At 39.9% G+C, this 20,314-nt stretch overlaps 1 protein-coding gene across 8 annotated transcripts in view; it reads right to left on the reverse strand.

Annotated features, from left to right (window-relative positions):
• Window positions 1-2,775: 2,775 nt before the first annotated feature.
• The window catches only part of SYTL5 (synaptotagmin like 5), a 270,623-nt gene continuing 253,084 nt past the window's right edge, over window positions 2,776-20,314 (reverse strand). For 6 of the 8 annotated variants that reach the window (XM_053891719.1, XM_019417276.2, XM_019417274.2 and 3 more), the window contains 5 exons: window positions 13,596-13,704; window positions 12,104-12,239; window positions 8,806-9,014; window positions 7,342-7,486; window positions 3,822-5,128 (listed from right to left, as the gene is read on the reverse strand). In XM_053891719.1, the coding sequence (XP_053747694.1) occupies window positions 7,344-7,486; window positions 8,806-9,014; window positions 12,104-12,239; window positions 13,596-13,704 (597 nt within the window). In that variant the 3' untranslated portion in view covers window positions 3,822-5,128; window positions 7,342-7,343. Of the gene's footprint in view, window positions 3,578-3,821; window positions 5,129-7,058; window positions 7,487-8,805; window positions 9,015-12,103; window positions 12,240-13,595; window positions 13,705-20,314 lie in introns of those variants that run through there. The other 2 variants (XR_002071899.2, XM_019417273.2) reach the window with 2 other exon arrangements.

Here is a 20,314-nt window from a genome sequence, read left to right on the forward strand (position 1 = left end):
TACAAATGAACTATCAAACCACAAAAAGACACGGAGAAACCTTAAATGCGCATCGATAAGTGAAACAAGCAAGTCAGAAAGGGTACATACCATATGATTTCAACTAATGACATTCTAAGAGAAGGCAAAGGAAAGACACTATAGTCAAGTAGACAGTAAAAAGATCAGTGGTTGCCACAGGTTAGAGCACAGATTTTTATGGCACTGAAATTATTCTGCATGATGATGTAATCATGGATGCAGGATATTATGCATTTGTCAAAACCCACAAAACTGTAAAACACCAAGAATGAACCCTAATATAAACTACGGACTTGAGTTAATAATGATGTACCAGTATTGATTCATCAATTGCAATAAATGTACTACACCAAGATGTTCATTATAGGAGAAACTTGTTGGGGACGGTGTAGTTGTATAAGGGAACTCTCTGTACTTTCTGCTCAATTTTTCTGTAAACCTAATACTGCTATGAGAAATAAAATCTATGGATTTAAAAGCAAACAAAGAAGTCGGATTCCTATCTGAGCAGGAGTTTAGGAGAATAAATTGGCAGCCAAAGCAGGTGGGTGGCAGAGACAAAGCAGAAATGAACACACTCACATGTAGGCTACCCAGCCTTTGGCAGTTTGGAAAATTTCCCCTCTTATTTCTTCCCAAGGAGAGCTCCTGTTCTAATGTCCCAGTGAGCCAATGATCGGTAGCTGTTCTTAGGATATTGAGAGTTTGTCTTCCTTCTCCAGCCCACTAAACTCTTAGACTCATCTTCAGGCCCAGAAAAAAAAAAAACAAATGGACTGCTTGTGACAACCACACTCAATCTAGGAATGGAGACCAAGTACATTCAGTCGGGCCAATTCTTGCACTGATGATATGGTGCCCCTCTCAGAGGTTCTGTAAATAATTGTATAACACTTGAGGAACACCTGCCTGGTGGAAGGGGTACAAAGGAAACCCTCAATGGAGGCACCCCCCCTCTTTCCCTATGTCCTTAGCAATTCATGTCTAGCCCAAACTGTAAATCTTATTCAACAAAACAAACGCTTTACCTCTAAATAGACCTGTCTTTCTTAGAATTTATCAACCATGAATCGCTCTTCAGGCATGGGTTCCCTTCTTCACTTATTTATTGAAATAGACATTATTTCATCCTCCTAATACCATACTCTTCCTTAGAGAAGTTCTCTGCCTCATTACCTTTTCAGGGATGTTTAGTGCCCCTTATAACTTGGCACCCCGGGAAGTAGCCAGGACAGCCCCTACCCAACCCCGTAAACTGGCTTTGTGCATTCAGATGCTTTGCAAGCATATGATTCTAACAGGGCTGGGTTTTGAGGTAAAAGGAAAAAGCTGAAAATTAACAATAATATTTCCATTAATCCATGTGGGATCATGAGGAGTTCCTAAGGTTCTTGTATAAACCCCATTAGTCAGAGGGACAATGTAGGAAGATATTTAGGAATTAAGGAGGACAAATTAAGTGAGGGTGATGAAGGTCAAAAGCAAAAAGATTCAGGAAATTCTAGACATCTATTTCTTCATATCAACTGAAAGCCAATGATCTCTCTTCAAAAATGTCCATTTGTGAATAATGAATATGAGGAAAGGATAGAAAAGAAAATATATTCCCAACCTACAATTGCTCTAACTATAGTTTAACCACAAATGATGGACATAAACTGTCTTGTAACAGAATGGTTCCCTTCCTTGTTTCCAAGTGAGAAAGATTTGAAAAGTTTTATTGTTTGGACTCATCAATTCTCATGGATTTGCACAAACGAGTGTCAACTTTCTGAAGACAAAATTAACCTTGGGCGAAGCAGAAAAAAATGCATGGAAGGAGCAATCAGACTCTTTCCCAAAGTAAGCAGATCTAACAATAAAGAGGTGAAACGAAAATATTTAGATTCAAACACGTATCTAGTTCTCTGCTCTTCGATAAGGAGCCTTTTTTTCCCTCACAAATGCCAATGACTTAAACTTTTGCTTTAAATTATAATAAAATATTTTACTTTCTTGCTGTGCTAATCTCTGCCTCAACCAAAGAAAAAGAAAAGCAGAGTTAAGTCTCCCTTTGTGCTGAGATACTAAAGATAAAAATATGATCTACTACCCCATATGAGTGTTTTGTCATGTACAGGCAATACTAACTACATATTCCACTTCCCTTTTCCAAATATGGAAGGAACCCCCTGCCAGAATAGTTTGATGAGTTCTAGGGAGGCAAATGAGGTAAAAATGCTGATCTTTGAAACACTGTGCATTCCTCATAATGCCAAGAGTAGTTTGTATTTCTATGGAATTTGTTTCAACAGAACGGTAAATTTCCTTCTGTAAATAAAAAGCACAATTCTGAACAACAACCCTGTGAGGAAGGCAGGTTTGATCTCTCTAGCATGAAGGATAAGCAATGGGCCACAGAAAGAGATGGTCTTTACACCAAAAGAGGGTGTTACGGAAAGGCATGGCAACATGGTTTGCTTGTAGATTCCACAACCTGTTAACAAAAAAACTGACCACAGTTTTTCTCCCCATCAAATAAAACACATTTTGAAATATTTATTATCTAGTCAGATGAAGTAGGAAATTCCAGCCTAAAAATAAATTACTATTACCCACAATGGGTAATATAGCACAAAATAAGATCTATCTATCTTTCTTTCTTTCTTTCTTTCTTTCTTTCTTTCTTTCTTTCTTTTCTTTCTTTTCTTTTCTTTTCTTTTCTTCTTCTTCTTCTTCTTCTTCTTCTTCTTCTTCTTCTTCTTCCTTTTTTTTTTGTATTTCTATACACTGGAGACCACTTAATTGTACATAGAATGATTAAGTTCCAGCCAAGCACTCAGGAAAAGAAGGGCCCAAGAGATTATGAACAACAGAGTGCTGTATCTAGCTCACCAATGGCCTCCCCCACCCCAGTGGTTAAAATTTACAAAGCATATTTACATATATTACTTTCTTTCATATCTTCAGTAACTCCAAGTTATCCTGATTATTCCTGTTTTACAGGCAAAAAGATCAAGGCCTAGATTGGATACTTAACTTGACCGAGGTCACATAGTTGGTAAGCAGTCAAGACTTGAGCTAATGTCATCTGAGTCCGAGGTTAGGCTCCTTCCATTTCACCATGATTGCCTTGCAATGAACAATGTCCAAGTTAGGCAAATCTAACCTGCCATCATGACATAGAGTGAGTCCAGTTATTACAGTTGAGTTATTTTGTCTTCTTATGCAGTGTTTCTCAAACTGTGATCCATTTGTATCAGAATCACCCAAGAATCTTGATTAGAATGATGGGAATTTCTGAGGATTTTGTTCAGTAGGTTTGGAGCAATGCTCTGGAAGCAGTGTATTAAATTCATACTCCGGATGATTCAGATAATCCTTTGGAATCCTCGATGTGGCTCAGTTTCCATGGCTATTGTTCAAACTTTGCTAGATCCAATTTTTGTTATAGTGTTACCTGTGTAGATTTCCTCCTCCTGTTTGTTTTAATTTCAGAGGCCATAAATGACACCATTATAGGAGGAGAGCCCTTCTGCCAACTTCTAAAGGCAATGCTCTGTTTAATGTGAAATATCTATATGGAACAAAAAAAATAAACATTGATCACAGTCCCACATGCCATAGGCTTTTACTCTGAGGTACTTCCGGGATGATTCAATATTTCGATCTACTTTGCTTCTAAAAGTAGGATTTGCCCTTGTTTCTTCGATGACTTTCTCCTCCCCCATCAAATATAAACCTTAGGGTAGCAGGTGATGATGAGATGATATTACTGTGAATCAGGCGGGCCATCCATTAGTTACTTAAACACTTAAAGATCAATGGTCATATATTTGTGTGGGTTTATTAAGGAAAAGGAGACTAGGATTATGAAGTTCCATCAAAGTATCTTTGTGTTTGGCATTTTTGTGTCCTGGAAGATCTACAACATGATGATTCCAGTTATAGTGACAATGTAAGTGAAATGAGAGCTGATAAATTATCTTCCAGATGTCCTGAAAGTACTGTTGACAATCTGAATGGATAAAGTCAGGCTTTAAAGCTTGCCCATGTCCCTTTACAACTTGTATGATTCAAGTGAGGGAATGCCGAGGGCTGAGATGTCCTGACAAGGACACTCCAGCAAGGTCATGGTATCTTCTGAGAAGGCGATATGGAGAGCTGGGCTGGAGAGCACTCTCTGTGCTTTTATCTATGCTGAGATAGACTGGGCTGAACTGTCCAGCTGAACTGGCTCAACTGGGTAGATGACAGTACAAGGCACGGAGACAGGATATACTAGAATAGGAAGAATTGGGTACAAGGGGAAGGTGGAATAAAGGGTTCCATTTTGACTATGTTGAAAACATGAGCTATGCTGGTGGATAGGTCATATAGGTAGGTGGGTCTGAATCTAAGGCTGAGAGGAAGGGTCTGGGTTGGAGATGTGAGTTTGAAGTTATAAGCATATAAAACTACGAGGGCAGCATACATGATAATGCCAGAGATGGTGTATGAAGTGATAAGAAACAACAAGCACTGAAGAATCCGATGCTTATCATTTAACAATCTTTAACAGAGAAGGAGAGGGAGCAACTAACGACACAGAAAAACTAGGCATATATGATATTGCAGAAGGCCTCTACTGAGGAGCTACTGGGTTGTTTTCTATCTTTTGCAATAAATACTTTTGTATGTACTCATTTCTCACATCTGTATCTATCTCTGTAGGACAAATACCCCAAATTGGAAATACCCAAAAATCTCATTTTGAATTTCGAAGTGTTGATGTTTGAAAGAAAAGGTTGTTCAGAAAAGCCACCAAACGTAGATAGCTTAGTTAACCATATTTAACATGGCATTTGATAGGAATGGTTAAATAAATGTGCTATATCCCTATAATGTAATACCCTATATGCATAAGAAAGAATGAGACTATCAATCATTTCTGCTATGGAAGGGGAGGAAGGCAGATGGACTTTTCACAATTTTGAACTATTTGAATTGTGTGCCATTCACATATGTAATCTAGATTTAAAAATATTTGTACTCCTACACAATACTTAGTAAAAAGAATGACATGAAGATCAATTTACCTTTTCTCTCTGAGAACAACATCGCAGGTTTCTGATGGACTTCTGCATACCTAGGTTTCGCATTGTGGAAATACCCAGTTAGATGTTGGATTTTATGAAACCATAATACAGAAAACTGCTCTAAATGTGGCAAAGATCTGAACACATAAAGTTTATGCTCATCTAGAGTTTAAGTTATAGATTTTAGAATTTATTATTTTGCCACTTTTATTGTTAGCGAATAAATCTACTTCATTTTGTTTACTGTATTTTTAAAATTTTTTTTAAATTTATTTTTGAGAGAGAGAGAGAGAGAGACAGAGAGAGAGAGAGAGCAAGCACGGAAGGGGCAGAGGGAGAGGGAGCCAAAGAAGTAGACTCCAGGCTCCAAGCTGTTAGCACGGAGCCCAATGCGGGGCTTGAACTCACAAACCGTGAGATCATGACCTGAGCCAAAGTCGGACGCTTAACTGACTGAGCCACCCAGGCGCCCCCATTTTGTTTACTTTAGAGATGTCTCCATACTTCACCATCATCTCCCTCTCACGTGTCCCCAAAATATCAATGAAGACAGAATGGGTCAGGTCAAGTCTGAAGACAAGTTTTCCAATACAGGAAGTAGTGATGATCTTACACTTTGTGTTTTGTTTCTTAAGAAGGGCAACATAGGGATGGGAGTTTGAGTTTTTAAAAAATATTCCATATATACTGAGCTACACTAGACTGGTAACTTTAATTTTTGAGAATTAGCCTTTTTTGAATAATACTGAAAATGGACTGCTTATTCCCTCAGAATAATGCTAAATATATTCTTAAGTCAGTTTTCAAAATTCAAGGAGAAATTTAGAATATGGAAAAATTAGCTTGAATAAGCCTAAAGATGATTCTACCTTTCTTACCACTAAAATTCAGTTTCTATCCTTTCAAAGATTTTATATGAATCCAAGTAAAAAAATGAGCTGAGGGGCTAGACTAGGACTCTGGCAGAAAAGTCGATCAGGTACTTCATACTGAAGTAATCCGACTCTGCTCCACCTTCTTTCATCTATGCCCTCCTCTCCACCTGGATAAGCACAAGATTATGCCAGGGGCTACAGTAGAAAGAATACTGGCCTATAAATCACAGCCTGGATTTAAGTCTGAATACAGTCATCGCTTCTATATGACCTTGGCCAAGTCATGTCAGCTCCCTGGGCTTCAGATTTGGAATATGCAAAATGAGGAACAGGTCTGAGGTACCTTTCTGCTTCAACTACCTTTGCATTTAAGTTTGGCGGCTAAAGCATCTAGAATTCCAGGTAACAGAAAGTATGGTAGACTGAACTACTGGTAACAATTCTTCTTCCCTTTCTGCATCATCAATCTTGCCATGGCTTCATCGTGCACAGATGGATTTTCCTGCCTCTTGATTTTAGGCTTGGCCATATGACTTCCTTTGACCAAAGAGATATCAGTAAATATGATACAAGCAGGAGCTCAAAATGTGCATTAGTTCTTACTTCCTTGTAGTTAGTGGCTTAGAATATTTTATAAACTAATTGTTTATCATAGAACTAATTGTTAGGTCATAAGTAGGGTGACCCTACATCCCAATTTTCCCAGTTCAATCCTGGTTTACATCTGTTGTTCCAGTATAATAATTTCGTTCTTCTCATTCTCAAAAGTGGGCTGATTTAGATTATAAATTATATAGTCACCAAAAAAACCTTTCAGTTCATCTTGAAAACTTACCTGGTTAATCCACAAGTTTGCTACAATAACAGGGCCACCTCCTTGTCCAAGCAACCATCCCCACCATGCCTTCTTTGGACTGCGGGGATTCCCAGGGTGAGAAAAGGGCAGCCAGTATTCCTTCTTACTCTTCAAGTGATCTATATTATGAGTGGCCCTTTGATCCCTCAAACCCTTTTAAGAAACCCAAAATAACTCATTAATAGAAGTTTAGGGACTCCAAATCTCTACTGTAGTTTCAAAGAAGCTTGCACCATTTCCCTTATGGTATAAAGCCCATGAATCACTGTACAATTTGCTTGCTGACAGGACAATGTGACACACTTTCCATCATCCAATCAAAAAGGCCGTGGTCCACGGACATATGGAGGTACATGCTCTTATAGACACTCAGCAAGTCCCTAAATGTTCATAACACTGACATCTCTCCCCGCATGTCCCAGTTCCCTCAGGTGAGAAATGGCAGGGAAGCAGAATCCCAGGTACCAAGCCTGATAATAATAGGAAATGGCAGCCAGACAGTGCCTGGAGGCCCCATTTTGGAGACTGGTACCTTCAGAGTCTACACTTCCCCATGCTGGAACGGAGCATGAGTACAGCCTCTACGGGAGTCCCGGGATTGTCGGCCATCTTCTGCCAAAGGCGTTGCTCTTCCCCCTGAGAGTCCATCCAATCCACGTTCTTCCCATGGCTCATACCTGAAGAGGGGGAAAAGGAGTGTTACACTTCACAGATGAAACATTTCGATCTTCTGGAAGACACTTATCAACCTCTAAGGGGGTCTTTTGAGCAGAGAGTCCTTCACTGGCTTGTTTTTCCTTACCACATCTAGTGAGTAGTGTTAGTTAGAACGAAAGACTTCCTTTGTAGTCGGACTACTCACTTCTGCCAAGATGAAGAGAAACAAATCAGGACGGCCCTAGTGGGTCATTTCCACCACCCTCCAATTTGGTAGTTTATCACAGAGCAGGCTCTCTTGTGGACTGAGTTAACCTGACAGAAGAATAGGCTGAACGGGTCTCTGAAGCACTCGCTTTTTAACAAGGCCCCTTCTTAAACTCCCCACTGACCTGGGGATTTTTCACTTTAGTGGTATAGATATTCTTGGCTCTCCTTAATCTATAACAAAGTAGAGCATCATAGAGGCAGGGTTGTTCTTAACAGGAATATAGACCATGGTGCATGCAGACCCTCCATGTCTTACTTAAATTATGGAATAATGAGGGGCGCCTGGGTGGCTCAGTCGGTTGAGCGCCGACTTCGGCTCAGGTCACGATCTCGCGGTCCGTGAGTTCGAGCCCCGCATCGGGCCCCTGTGCTGACAGCTCAGAGCCCGGAGCCTGTTTCAATTCTGTGTCTCCCTCTCTCTGACCCTCCCCCATTCATGCTCTGTCTCTTTCTGTCTCAAAAATAAATAAACGTTAAAAAAAAAAATTTAAAATTATGGAATAATGAGAATCTGGGGGGCTACATGTGCTCTACCACTGTCATTTCCCTCCAATTCACCCTGTTGGCTTGCACCTTGTGGCATCGGTAGTATGCTTCCATAATCTGTTTAAACAACACTAGATGTTATTTTTTAGCGGGGAAAACGGGTTTCCTTTCCATTCAACCAGTGAGTAATCTGAGAAGAGGATGAAGTAAAGTTGGTCTTGGAAATTGTTCTCTCCCCTGTCAGAAGTCTGTGCTGTCTTGGTGATCTTCTCCTGAGCAAAACATGAAATAACACCCAAGCAGGTAGTTGAAATTCACTTAGACTAAGATGTAGGTGATATTTTATAAAAGGACTGAATACAAACATTTTATATCTTAAACTTATAGCCAAAGGATGCAGACTTATGTAGTAGTATTTTTAACAATGAACAGATTCTTGGCTAAAGGGATGGAGCATGTGTGGTAATTTCAGGAATCAGTTAAGCTGAAACTATGTGTGCATCTACTACACATTAACCGGCAGGAACCACTCTTCTGCCCCATGCCTCGTCACAGACCATCTCAGGGTCCCCAAGTCCCTCACCAGTTCCAGAATTCAAACGAACTCCTCCCAGAAAGATGTTGCTGGAAAAGGCCTCCTTGTCCCAGACAGTAAGTTCTAGGCAAACATTCCTTATGTCCCGGGGATGCAGGCCACTGAACATGAAAGTATGGTTCCACTGAGGGTTAACACTCTTTTTTATTACCAGAGTTTTGTGCTTGGTGGCTTTGCTATCATCAGGGAGCAGGTAGCTGCAAGAGAAAATGCAATCAAGCCATCGGTGAGACAGTAGCAATGGCATCCTTGAGTAGTCATTTCAATTCCCCATCATTCTTTAAAAAAATTTGTTTTAATGTTTATTTATTTTTGAGAGAAAGAGAGACAGAATGTGAGCAGGGGAGGGGCAGAGAGAGAGGGAGACACAGAATATGGAACAGGCTCCAGGCTCTGAGCTGTCAGCACAGAGCCCGATGTGGGGCTCGAACTCATGGACTGAGATTATGACCTGAGCTGAAGTCAGAAGCTTAACCGACTGAGCCACCCAGGCGCCCCCAATCAATTCCCCTAATTCTTAGTGTGTGTGTGTGTGTGTGTGTGTGTGTGTGTGTGTGTGTGTGTGTGTGTATTTGATTTTTTTCTTCTAGGTTCTTCTATGCTTAAATCTAGATTTAAGTGGATTGGTTTATTGTTTATTTTAAGTAGGGCGATAGTAAAATTCCTGCACTTTCCTTTCTAATCCTATTTTGGTCCCTAATCTTGAAATGAAAATATCTCCTATAGTAGGTTCTTACAATAAATAAGACACTTTGCAACACTTGAGATTTCATTTCATGTACCAAGAAAAAGACTCCTTTTCTCCCAATATTCATTCTCTCCTTCTTCTTTAAAATACTCATTTTTTTTTTTAGTTAGGCACAAGATTGCCCAGAATAAAGACAACATTCCTAGCCTCCCTTGCAGCCTATATAGCTGTGTACTAAGTTCTGGCCAATAGGACACAAAAAGTGGCTCTATATGAAGTTTCTGGGAATTACCTTATGGCTGGAATTTGGATGGCATAGCTGAAACTCCAGCAGCTACCTGGGCCAATGAGGTGAATACCATAACAAGACAGAAGAAACATGGGTCGCTAATTATCATGAAGCTTTCATACCTGCCCTAGATACTTTACCTTTTGTGTTTGTTTACATGCAACAGAAAAAACTTTGCTTTCTCAAGCTCTCTTAAAAAAATGTAAGGTCTCTTGAAAATCAGCTCAATATTTAAGTGTAACTAGGGAGACAATTTACTAGAAAGTCATAGGCCCTTTTTCATTATAGAACAAAGATACTATCTTTTATTATCTCTGCTTTGTAAATGTTCAACAAGATACAGTGAAAACTATTTCAAAAGATGTTAAATCACCCCTGTAAGGTGACAATGAGGCCATAGGAAGGAGCCATCCCCTCATCCCACCAGACAGTGAGCAGGAAGAGGCCGGAATGGATGGTGGGGCTGATGAGAGAAAATGCAATGGCAGGATACAAATAAAACATATCTTTTGTGCTTAAAACTATTGTGAGAAAGACTGAAGGACAGATGGACTGGGACTCAGGCCCACACACTCACCAGCAGGAAAGTCCCAGATATCTGCTTCTCTTTATTATTTGCTTTATCAAAATTAGAATGTTGTGAGGGTAAAAGTTTGACTCATTTTCTTATAGAGACAATTATACTTTTCTAAGAAGGATTGATGAGAAGAACAGTAATGTGATTGACTCAAAGAATTAACCTCATGCCTAAAATCTATAATAAATCCACAAAACATAAAGAGAAAGAAAGCCAAATATAACACTACAGAAAATCATCAATCACAAAGAAAGAGAGCAAGAGAAGAAGAGAGGAACAAAGAAGAACTACAAAAACAACCAGAAAAACAATGAACAAAATGGCAGTAAGCTCCTACCTATTCAAAATGATCTTAAATATAAACGGCCTAAATGCTCCAATAAAAAGACAGAGGATGGCAGAATGGATAAAAAAACAAGATCCATCTATATGCTGCCTATAAGAGACTCACCTCAGACCTAAAGACACATACAGAGTGAAAGTGAAAGGATGAAAAAATTTTACCATGCAAATGGAAGCAAAAAAAAAAAGTCTGGAAGAGCAATAATACTTAGACAAAATAGACTTTAAAACAAAGGCTGGCTGTAACAAGAGACACAGAAGGGTATTACATAATGAGATAAGGATCAATCTAACAAGAGGGTATAATAATTGTAAATATCTATGCACCCAATATTGGAGCACTTAAATACATAAAACAAATATTAATGGACATAAAGAGAAATTGGTGGTAACATAATAACAGTAGGGTTTAACACCCTACTTAAATCAATGGCAGAAAATCAATAAGGAAAAGGTATCTTTGAAGGACACATTAGACCAGATGGACATGACAGATATATACAGAACGTTCCATTCCAAAACAACAGAATACAGATTATTTTCAAGTGCACATGGAACACTGTCCAGAATACATCACATCTTAGGCAACAAAACAAGCTTCGATAAACTTAAGAAGACTGAAATCATACCATGTATCTATTCTGACCACCATGGTATGAAACTAGAAATCAATCACAAGAAAAAACTGGAAAAAAGAAATATGCCTCTGCCAAAGCACTCTCCAGTTGATATCTCTGGGGAAGGTGCTCTGAACTCTCTACTTTTTACAATTTCCCCTAAGAGAGCAAAACACCAATGATCTAATATTTTTGTTGCTTTTGTATATTACCAGTATCAAATGGTAACAAAGCACAATAAAAAATATATTACATGTAGAAAATCATATTTTCTCCTCCTTTGAGAAATGAATCTTACAGGAAAATCTGCCAGTATTGAGGATGAGAATGATGAGAAATCCTGAAATATGCTGGAAGCAAGCTGAAAGCTAGAATAAGCAGCCCCCTCTATACTTGTGTTGTTTCATATCTAAAAGCCAGTATTTATGGGGCACCTGGGTGGCTCAGTCAGTTAAGTGTCTGACTCTTGATCTTGGCTCAGGTCATGATCTCACAGTTTATGAGACTGAGCCTCGCACTGGGATTCAACTTTTGAGATTGTTTGGGATTCTGTCTCTCCCTCTCTCTGCCCCTCTGCTGCTCACTCTCTGTTTCTGTCTCTCAAAAATAAATAAACTTAAAAAAAAAAAAAAGGCAGCATTTAAGGGTAGCTCTTACCTTGTACATTTAGAGTAAGACTAACACAGAAGTCTCACAGCCACCACTGTCTTATGGATCACAGACCCTCTCATCTCCCATTAAGTATTTTCTAAAATGAGTTAAAACAAAATTACCCCTTCACAAAGCTATCGCAAGTGCCTCCCGACTTCACTGCGGTCAAATTCTTTGCCTCTTTGATGAACACTTCCAGTATTCCTCCAAATATTACAGGTGACTCCTTCTTCTTTCCCCTTTTGAAGCTCTTCTTTCCTGCATCAGCCATCAAAATGAGAGAGATTGAGAGAGACGGAGAGAGGGAGGGAGAAGGGAAGTGAAAGAAGGGAAGAGAGAGAGGGTTCTATTTCAAAGTTCAGAAAGAAAATCTGCAAATACTTATTTCATTTGCTGACTGAATCAGGTCTTTATGCTACCGTGTATTTTTCCATGTATTTATTTAAATGTTTTTTACCCCACTGGATTCCTTCTGGATAGGTCTCCCATTTGTGTTTGTTGAAAAACAAGAACAAATAAATTTATTTTTTTTCAATATATGAAGTTTATTGTCAAATTGGTTTCCATACAACACCCAGTGCTCATCCCAAAAGGTGCCCTCCTCAATACCCATCACCCACCCTCCCCTCCCTCCCACCCCCCAGGAACAAATAAATTTAAAACTTTATTCCCCAACAAGGAATATCTTTTCACAGGTATATATAGAGAGAAAAGGGAAAAGACCCTGAGAGCTGCCTGAGCCACATTCTTGCTCTCAGTGAGAAACAGCTACAGTGCACACCACACACAAGTGTGCAGACTCCAAAAGAGAAAATTCCATAAGTTCCTTCTTGGATGTTTCAGTCTTACAAATTGAGAACTGTGCAAGGCCAGCTCCAAAGGCAATATATAGCCCAGGCACAACTACATTTTTGAGTGAGAGAAAACTCTTCCTGTGTCACATTTTTATTCTGAGGAAATGTGCTCAACGTGAATAATCACCACCACCACCACCTTTATTTAGTGCTGCTTTAAGCACTTTACATGAATGAACCTATTTAATCCTTGCAATAACCCTATGAAGGAAACGGAGGCTGAGAGATGGTAATTACTTGCACAGGGTCACAATGAAGAGGGTGATAACGAATGGAAGGACAGAGGAAGCTGGCTATAGGAGTTGATGGTAGAAGGGCAAAAGGGATTTAAAAGTTGACTCCATCTGGATTTTTCCTTTGGTGTGTTCTAGTCAACTTCCTCCTCAAGACTCCCTGAGTAACTGTCAATATCATAAATAGGTACAGCAGCTTTTTACACCTCCCCTCTCAGCAGACTGTACCACTCCCTCCCTCCCCACTCCATCCTGGGGAAGATTCTAGATCTCTGGGACTTCCAGGAAACAAATATCACCATTAAGGCTGGTTTCTAAGTATGAAATTTGCCCTTTACTTGTAAAGATCTTGCACCCTTCCCCATATGTCAGATATACTTCTCAACTCTCTCCAGTTGGTGACACCTAATCCTTTACATTTTCATCCGCGTAATGGGAAAGTAACATAATCCAACAATTCCTGAGCCCTATTCCCACGCTTCTAGATACAGAATGTCCTTGATCAAAGTCACCAATTTTTACTCTACCTTGAACTTGTTCTAGAGGAAGCACCAGGTTCTCCTCTGGGGGAATGTAACGTAAGACAACTGTCAGCTCTCCTTTATAGTGAAGGCCTATGTCAGCAGCAAATTCCACCTGGCCAACAAAAACACGTGAAAAGAAAAAGTGACAATGCTTGCTTTATTATTTTGTAGCCCATGTTTGAATGTACAATATTAACTTGCTGGATTAAATATGACAATCCATTTCCGTTCAACTATGTTAGAATTTACTGGTTTAAGATATGCCTTAGGTATAAGAAAAAGAGAGGCTGGAAAACTCTATGAAGGTATTTCTCTGCAACTTTTAACATTAAAGTAAAAGGAATTTGAGAGGAGATATAGGACACACGTGTGGTCAATCAGTGGCTACTGACAGTCTATGGTACAATGAGGACTGGAACCCATCAATGAACATATAGGTTGGGGTATGAGGTGGAAATAAAGATACCACTGAAAACAGCCCCAGAAGATCCTTCTCCTTGTCTGTTCTTGAGGTCTCAAGGCTTTCCTAAGTGACCAAGAGGGGGAAAGTAGGCAGTAATGCTTGGTTCACATTGGGCTGCCAAGCCACCAAACATTAAAAACAATGTTGGTAATTCACATCATTAAAATTCAATGTGGAAGCACTGCTATAAACATTGGGGTACATGTACCCCTATGGGTCAGCACTCCTGTACATACAATGGAATACTACTTGGCAATGAGAAAGAATAAAATCATGCCATTTGCAGCAACATGGATGGAACTGGAAGGTATTGTGCTGAGTGAAATAAGTCAGTCAGAGACGGACAGATATCATGTTTTCACTCATATGTGGACCTTGAGAAAATTAACAGAAGACCATGGGGGAAGGGAGGGGGAAAATAAATACAAACAAAGAGGGAAGGAAGCAAACCACAAGAGACTCTTAAATATAGAGAACAAACTGAAGGTGGATGGTGTGGGGGGGGGTGGGGGGGAGAGGGAAAATGGGTGATGGGCATTGAGGAGGGCACTTGTTGAGATGAGCACTGGGTGTTGTATGTAAGCCAATTTGACAAATTATATTTAATATAAAAAATAAGTTGAAAGTTAAAAAAAATTAAATAAATAAATCATTCAATGTGGAAAAACTGGTTCACTTGGACATTGCTGGTGGGAATGTAAAATGGTGTAGCCGTTTCAGAAAACAGTTTGGTAGTTTCTCATAAGACTAAGCATACAACTACCATACAACCCAGCGATTGTACATTGGGACGTTTATCCCAGAGAAATGAAAGATTATGTCCACATAAAAAGCTGTATGCAAATATTCATATCATCTTTATTTCTAATAGCCCCAAATTAGAAACAAACTAGATGACCTTCAAGAGGTGGCTGGTTCAACAAACTATGGTATAGCCATACCATGGGACACTACTCAGCAATAAAAAGGAATGAACTAGCAATATACACAGCTTGGATGAATCTCGACAGAATTATGCTGAGTGAAAAAAACCCATCTCAAATGATACATGCCATACAATTCCATTTAAATGACATTCCTGAAGTGACAAAATAAGCGGTTGCTGGGAGTTAGGGAAGGGTGGCAGGAGGGAGGTGGGTATGGTTATAAAAGATCACAAGGGATCTTTGCTGTGACGGAACTGTTCTGCATCTTGGCTGTAGTGGTATATAAACAAAGCTACACATGTGATAAAATTGCATAGAACACACACACACACACACACACACACACACACACACACACGAGAACTGAGGAAATCTGAAGAAGATGGGTGGATTGTATCAATGCCATTACCCTGCTTGTGGCATTGCACCATAGCCTTGCAAGATGATATCACTGGGGGAAACTAGGTAAAGGGTACATGAGATCTGCCTGTATTATTTCTTATGACTGAATGTGGATCTACAATCATCTCAAAACCAAAAGTTTCAATTCAAAAATTCAATGTGAACATATACCAAGAGCCTTTGTTCTGTAAGGCTCCTACTTGCCATGGAGTCAACAGAACTATGACTTTTCATAAGTGGGGTAAGAAAAGTCATATACTTTCTTAGGCTTTTCCTTCAGGTACCTGACTCCTGAGCACTGAGTCAAGGGCTGAGAACTGCTGTCTTCTGAGAGGGTAGACCAAAAGAATTCAGAAACCCCAAAACTCACAGTGAAGCCAGAGGCTGTTCAAGCTTCAGCAAAGACAGAGACCATTACCAGGAAAAGGAATCCTTCCCTGACTTTCCTCTTGGTCGTGGTAAAACTTATTAGTAAGGGTGGGAAAAATCATTTGAAGTATTTTATTCAATCTTCTTACTAGGGGTAAACATGAGATTGGATGGTGAAATAGACTATCCATCTAATTTTTAACTGTTGTAAGTCACGTGCCTTGTAAAAGGAATTTTGTTTTGACAGTTTTAGTAAATTTTACTTAATGAGAATGTCACAAATGGCAAGTTCTAATGGACATTGTAGCAGATTAAAGACGTCATAACTTTTTGATACTACAGCCAATGAGAGGTGGGGTATTTATCCTCTCTCTTTGGATGAGTGGACCTTGTGATTGCTTTGAATAGTAGACCATGACAAAAGTGACAATGTGCCAGTTTCTGGGCCCCAACCCTAAGATTAACAGCTTCTACTTCCCCTCTTAGAATGGATATTCTTGGGGTGCTCTTTTGAGAAGCCATGATGTTGAGGCCCAAGCTACATGGAGGAGCCACATGTAGGTGCTCTGGTTGGCAGGCCTAGCTGAATTCCCAGCTGGCAGCTAACATTAAGTGTGAGACAGCCAACTTGAACAACCAGCATAGTCAAGCCTTCATATGACTTCAGAGCCTCAGTCTACCATCTAGCTGCAACCACATGAGAGACCTTAAATGAGAACCACCTAGCTGAGCCCAGTCACCCCCAGAATCATGCGCAATAATAAATTGTTTTAAACCACTAAGGTTTAGGGGCACCTGGGTGGCTCAGTTGGTTGATTTCAGCTCAACTCTTGATTTCAGCTCAACTCATGATCTCACGGTTTGTGGGTTCAAGCCCCATGTCAGGCCCAGCACATAGACTGCTTGGGATTTCTCTCTCCCTCTTTTTCTGACTCTCTCCTGCTCACATGTCTTCTCTCTCTCTCTCTCTCTCTCTCTCTCTCTCTCTCTCTCAAAATAAACATTAAACCACTAAGGTTTAGGGTAGTCTCTATACAACAGTTAACCAATGCAGGCTCTATTTGCTTTTGGCTGAAAGTTTTGGATAGGAAAATATGTTGTTAGGAAAAAGTGATATGTGTGGGTATCACATACTAATATATAGTATATTAGTAGAGGCTAAAACATGCATTATTGGGATTTATTAATGTTCCATTGGTATTTAGCTTAAAATATACTGGTGACTTTTTGTAAATACAGTCTTCAAATCTTTTTTTAAATGTTTTATTTATTTTTGAGAGAAAGACAGACAGACTGTGAGTGGGGAAGGAGCAGAGACAGAGGGAGACACAGAATCTGAAGCAGGCTCCAGGCTCTGAGCTGTCAGCACAGAGCCCGACATGGGGCTCGAACCCACAAACTGTGAGATCATGACCTGAGCCAAAGTCAGTCGCTTAACAGACTGAGCCACCCAGGTGCCCCCAGTATGGAATTCTTATGAGAGTAGAAAATAGTACAGATAAAGTCCTGTAGCATTATAAACACATACCAAAGAAATTCAGTGGAGTGAGTTATCCTGTAGCCTGCATGTATCTAATGTCTTTGGGATATGTGCTTGCTTTGGCAGCACATATACTAATGTCTTGGGATATTTTTGGCATTCTTGCTCAGAAATTCCAAGGCAATGTCATCTTCTGACATACCAACATCTTACATTATTAAACCACCTTCTGCTCAGAAAAATGGTATAATGCAACGCATTCAATTCTACCAACACATATGGAACACCTTCTTGTAGTAATGCTTTTAAGGCATTTTGCTGAGTGCTGCACAGACCTTGCTTTCTATGAGTTTTCACTCTATCCAGGAGACATATATTCAACAGAAGCTCTGTTAATCTGCCCTTATTTAACTGATTCATCAGATTAATGTTCTCCATTCCCAATGAAGAGCAGATCCTCTATACAAAGACCATGCATGCCTACTTCTATCAGCTGAACTGTGCTCATCAAAAGCTAGGTGAATTAGTCTCCCAGGCTCTTTATGCCAGGCATGTTTGTGGTTCTAATTATATAAGTTAATATTAATACACTAAAGAGAAGAAAAAGACAACTACTACTATAAAAATTAAGCTGAATATTTTTAATTTTTAAAAAATATTTATTTATTTTTGAGAGAGACAGAGTATGAGCAGGGGAGAGGCAGAGAGAGAGGGAGACACAGAATCTGAAGCAGGCTCCAGGCTCTGAGCTGGCAGCACAGAGCCCGGTGCGGGGCTCAAACTCACGAACTGCAAGATCATTACTTGAGCTGAAGTTGGATGCTTAACCAACTGAGCTGCCCAGGCGCCCCAAAATTAAGCCGAATACTTCTGAAGACCTAAGTTTTTGAAAATAAATTTGCTATTGGGTTATGTTTGGGCTCAAAGCTGTAAAAGATTAGAAAACAATCATGAGGGGCACTGGGTGGCTCAATAGGTTGAGCGTTGGACTCTTGATTTTGGCTGGAGTCATGATCCCAGGGTCATTAGAACGAGCCCCACGTCAAGCTCCATGCTGAACGTGGAGCCTGCTTGGGATTCTCTCTCTCTCTCTCTCTCTCTCTCTCTCTCTCTCTCTCCCCACCCCCTACCCCTCTCCTGCTCATGAATGCTTTCTCTCTCTCTAAAACAAATAAAATGAAAAAATAAACTGAAAAAAATAATCATGAATATTTAGAAAGCTTTTATGTTTGGTTTACTTTGAAAGCATTCTTAGGTTCTTATTGCACTTTAGAAAAGCTCAAACTAGAAATTACTGATTATAATGCATTAAGGTCAGAATTTATGCCAGGAAGATATGGAAGAATTCTAATCATTGAAACTATACTCAAACAAAATGATTTATTACTATATTAGAAGACTTTAAAATAAATGCACATTTAAGTTAAAATAAATGATTAAGAAATGCACTGGGGGTGTATGTTTGTAGGTATGTAATTTCTGTGGTTTTATTAACTGACCTACTATTTCAAACTCAGGTCAAAGGATGACAGTTGCTCTGATACAGATGCAAAGAAACTACTGTGGGAAGAGAATAATCTAGATTGGGATAAAGAGGTGGCCTTTGCTTGGTGCTTAAAGGAGAGGAGATATGATGACTGATAAATACAGGATGGGAAGAAGGTCAGTCTGGGTTAAGAAAGAAGTATGAGCAAGATACTCACGAGCAAAATATAGTGGGGACTGTATAAAATGTGTTTAAGAACTGGTAGGAAGTCAGGTGTGATTAGAGGTGTGTGTGAAGGGAGGTTGTGGCAAGGAGGATGGAAACAAGGTGTCTACTCTGGGTTGCCTGGAAGACTTTAAGACACAACTTTATCTTAGAGTGTTTTATTAGGAAAGGGAGTGGAGAAGTGGGACCACAAAATGAAGACAGACTTAAGAAGGCTGTGATATCAGGCAAAGTTTTATATGGTGAGCAACTTGCTCAGTTCCACAGGGGAGCTTTGGAGACAAGACAGATCACATGTCAGAGCTGTCTCAACCAGAGACAAGGGAATCAGAGTGTTTATTATGTATGTTCCTTCACCCATCACTTACTGATCAAGGGCTCTGCCCTCAACCTCCAGGAAACTTACTCAGGCTGCTCTGGCTTTCCACTCCCACAGACCAAGACCACATCAGCAGCTTAAGGGCTGGCTCCTCCCCTACAAAGACTGGCAGGTGTTGGCTTATGTGAATGAAAGCCATGGGGAACCACATATGCATGAATGTGGGGGTACAGGTAGAGCACTGGCATCCTCCTCTGTTACAGAAGGCTGGGCCATATCAAGGGGCCACTAAGTACCAGGGTGATGGGTTAGGATTTATTCAAACCATATCCATAAGCAGTTGGGAACCAGTGAAGGCAGCGGACCAAGCAGAGGTGTGGCGTCATCAGGTAACACCTGTTATCGTCTGCGTTTTGAAAAGAGAGAGAGATCCACATTCCATCAGAGTTGAAAGCGGAGTTTCTAGTACATTTATAGGTGTAAGGTGGTGGTAATAAATTATGGACAAGTGTCTGCCCAAACTGCCAAATACAGAGAGAGCCTTTTAGCTAGGTAATAATTTCACAGGAACTTACATTTACTCTCTGCCTGAAGGCAGAACAGAGAAGATTTCCTTGGAAAACACTTGAGCTTGCTGTGGGTTTTCAAAGCTCCTTGTTTTTATAATAGCACCTTCTGGGAAGACATGAAAGGCAATTCATACTGACAAACACTTCTTGTCTAACTACCTAACATGCCTTTCAGAAAGATAATGAGTTACAGCTAATAAACAAGCTCACGTCATGCAGCGAAACAGAAGTTATACTGTGAAACTACTTTGCGGTACGCGTGACATCTTGAGCTCTTTCTCTGTCTGCACCAGCCTCCTCACCGGCTTAGTGCTGTAAGACCTAGCAAAGACAAAGGCAGGTGGCAAGGGACTTTCACTAACACAGAGTCAATAAGAAATAAGGCACTCTGTCCTTCCAGTATTCCCACTGCAAAAGGATGTCAGTATTTCCAAATGCTTTAAAGGACTATTAATTCTGATCCTCTATCCCTAAAGAAATTGG

Source organism: Panthera pardus, unplaced genomic scaffold (assembly GCF_024362965.1).
Source record: "Panthera pardus isolate Hobbes unplaced genomic scaffold, ASM2436296v1 HiC_scaffold_27, whole genome shotgun sequence".
In the NCBI taxonomy this organism is placed as follows: domain Eukaryota; kingdom Metazoa; phylum Chordata; class Mammalia; order Carnivora; family Felidae; genus Panthera; species Panthera pardus.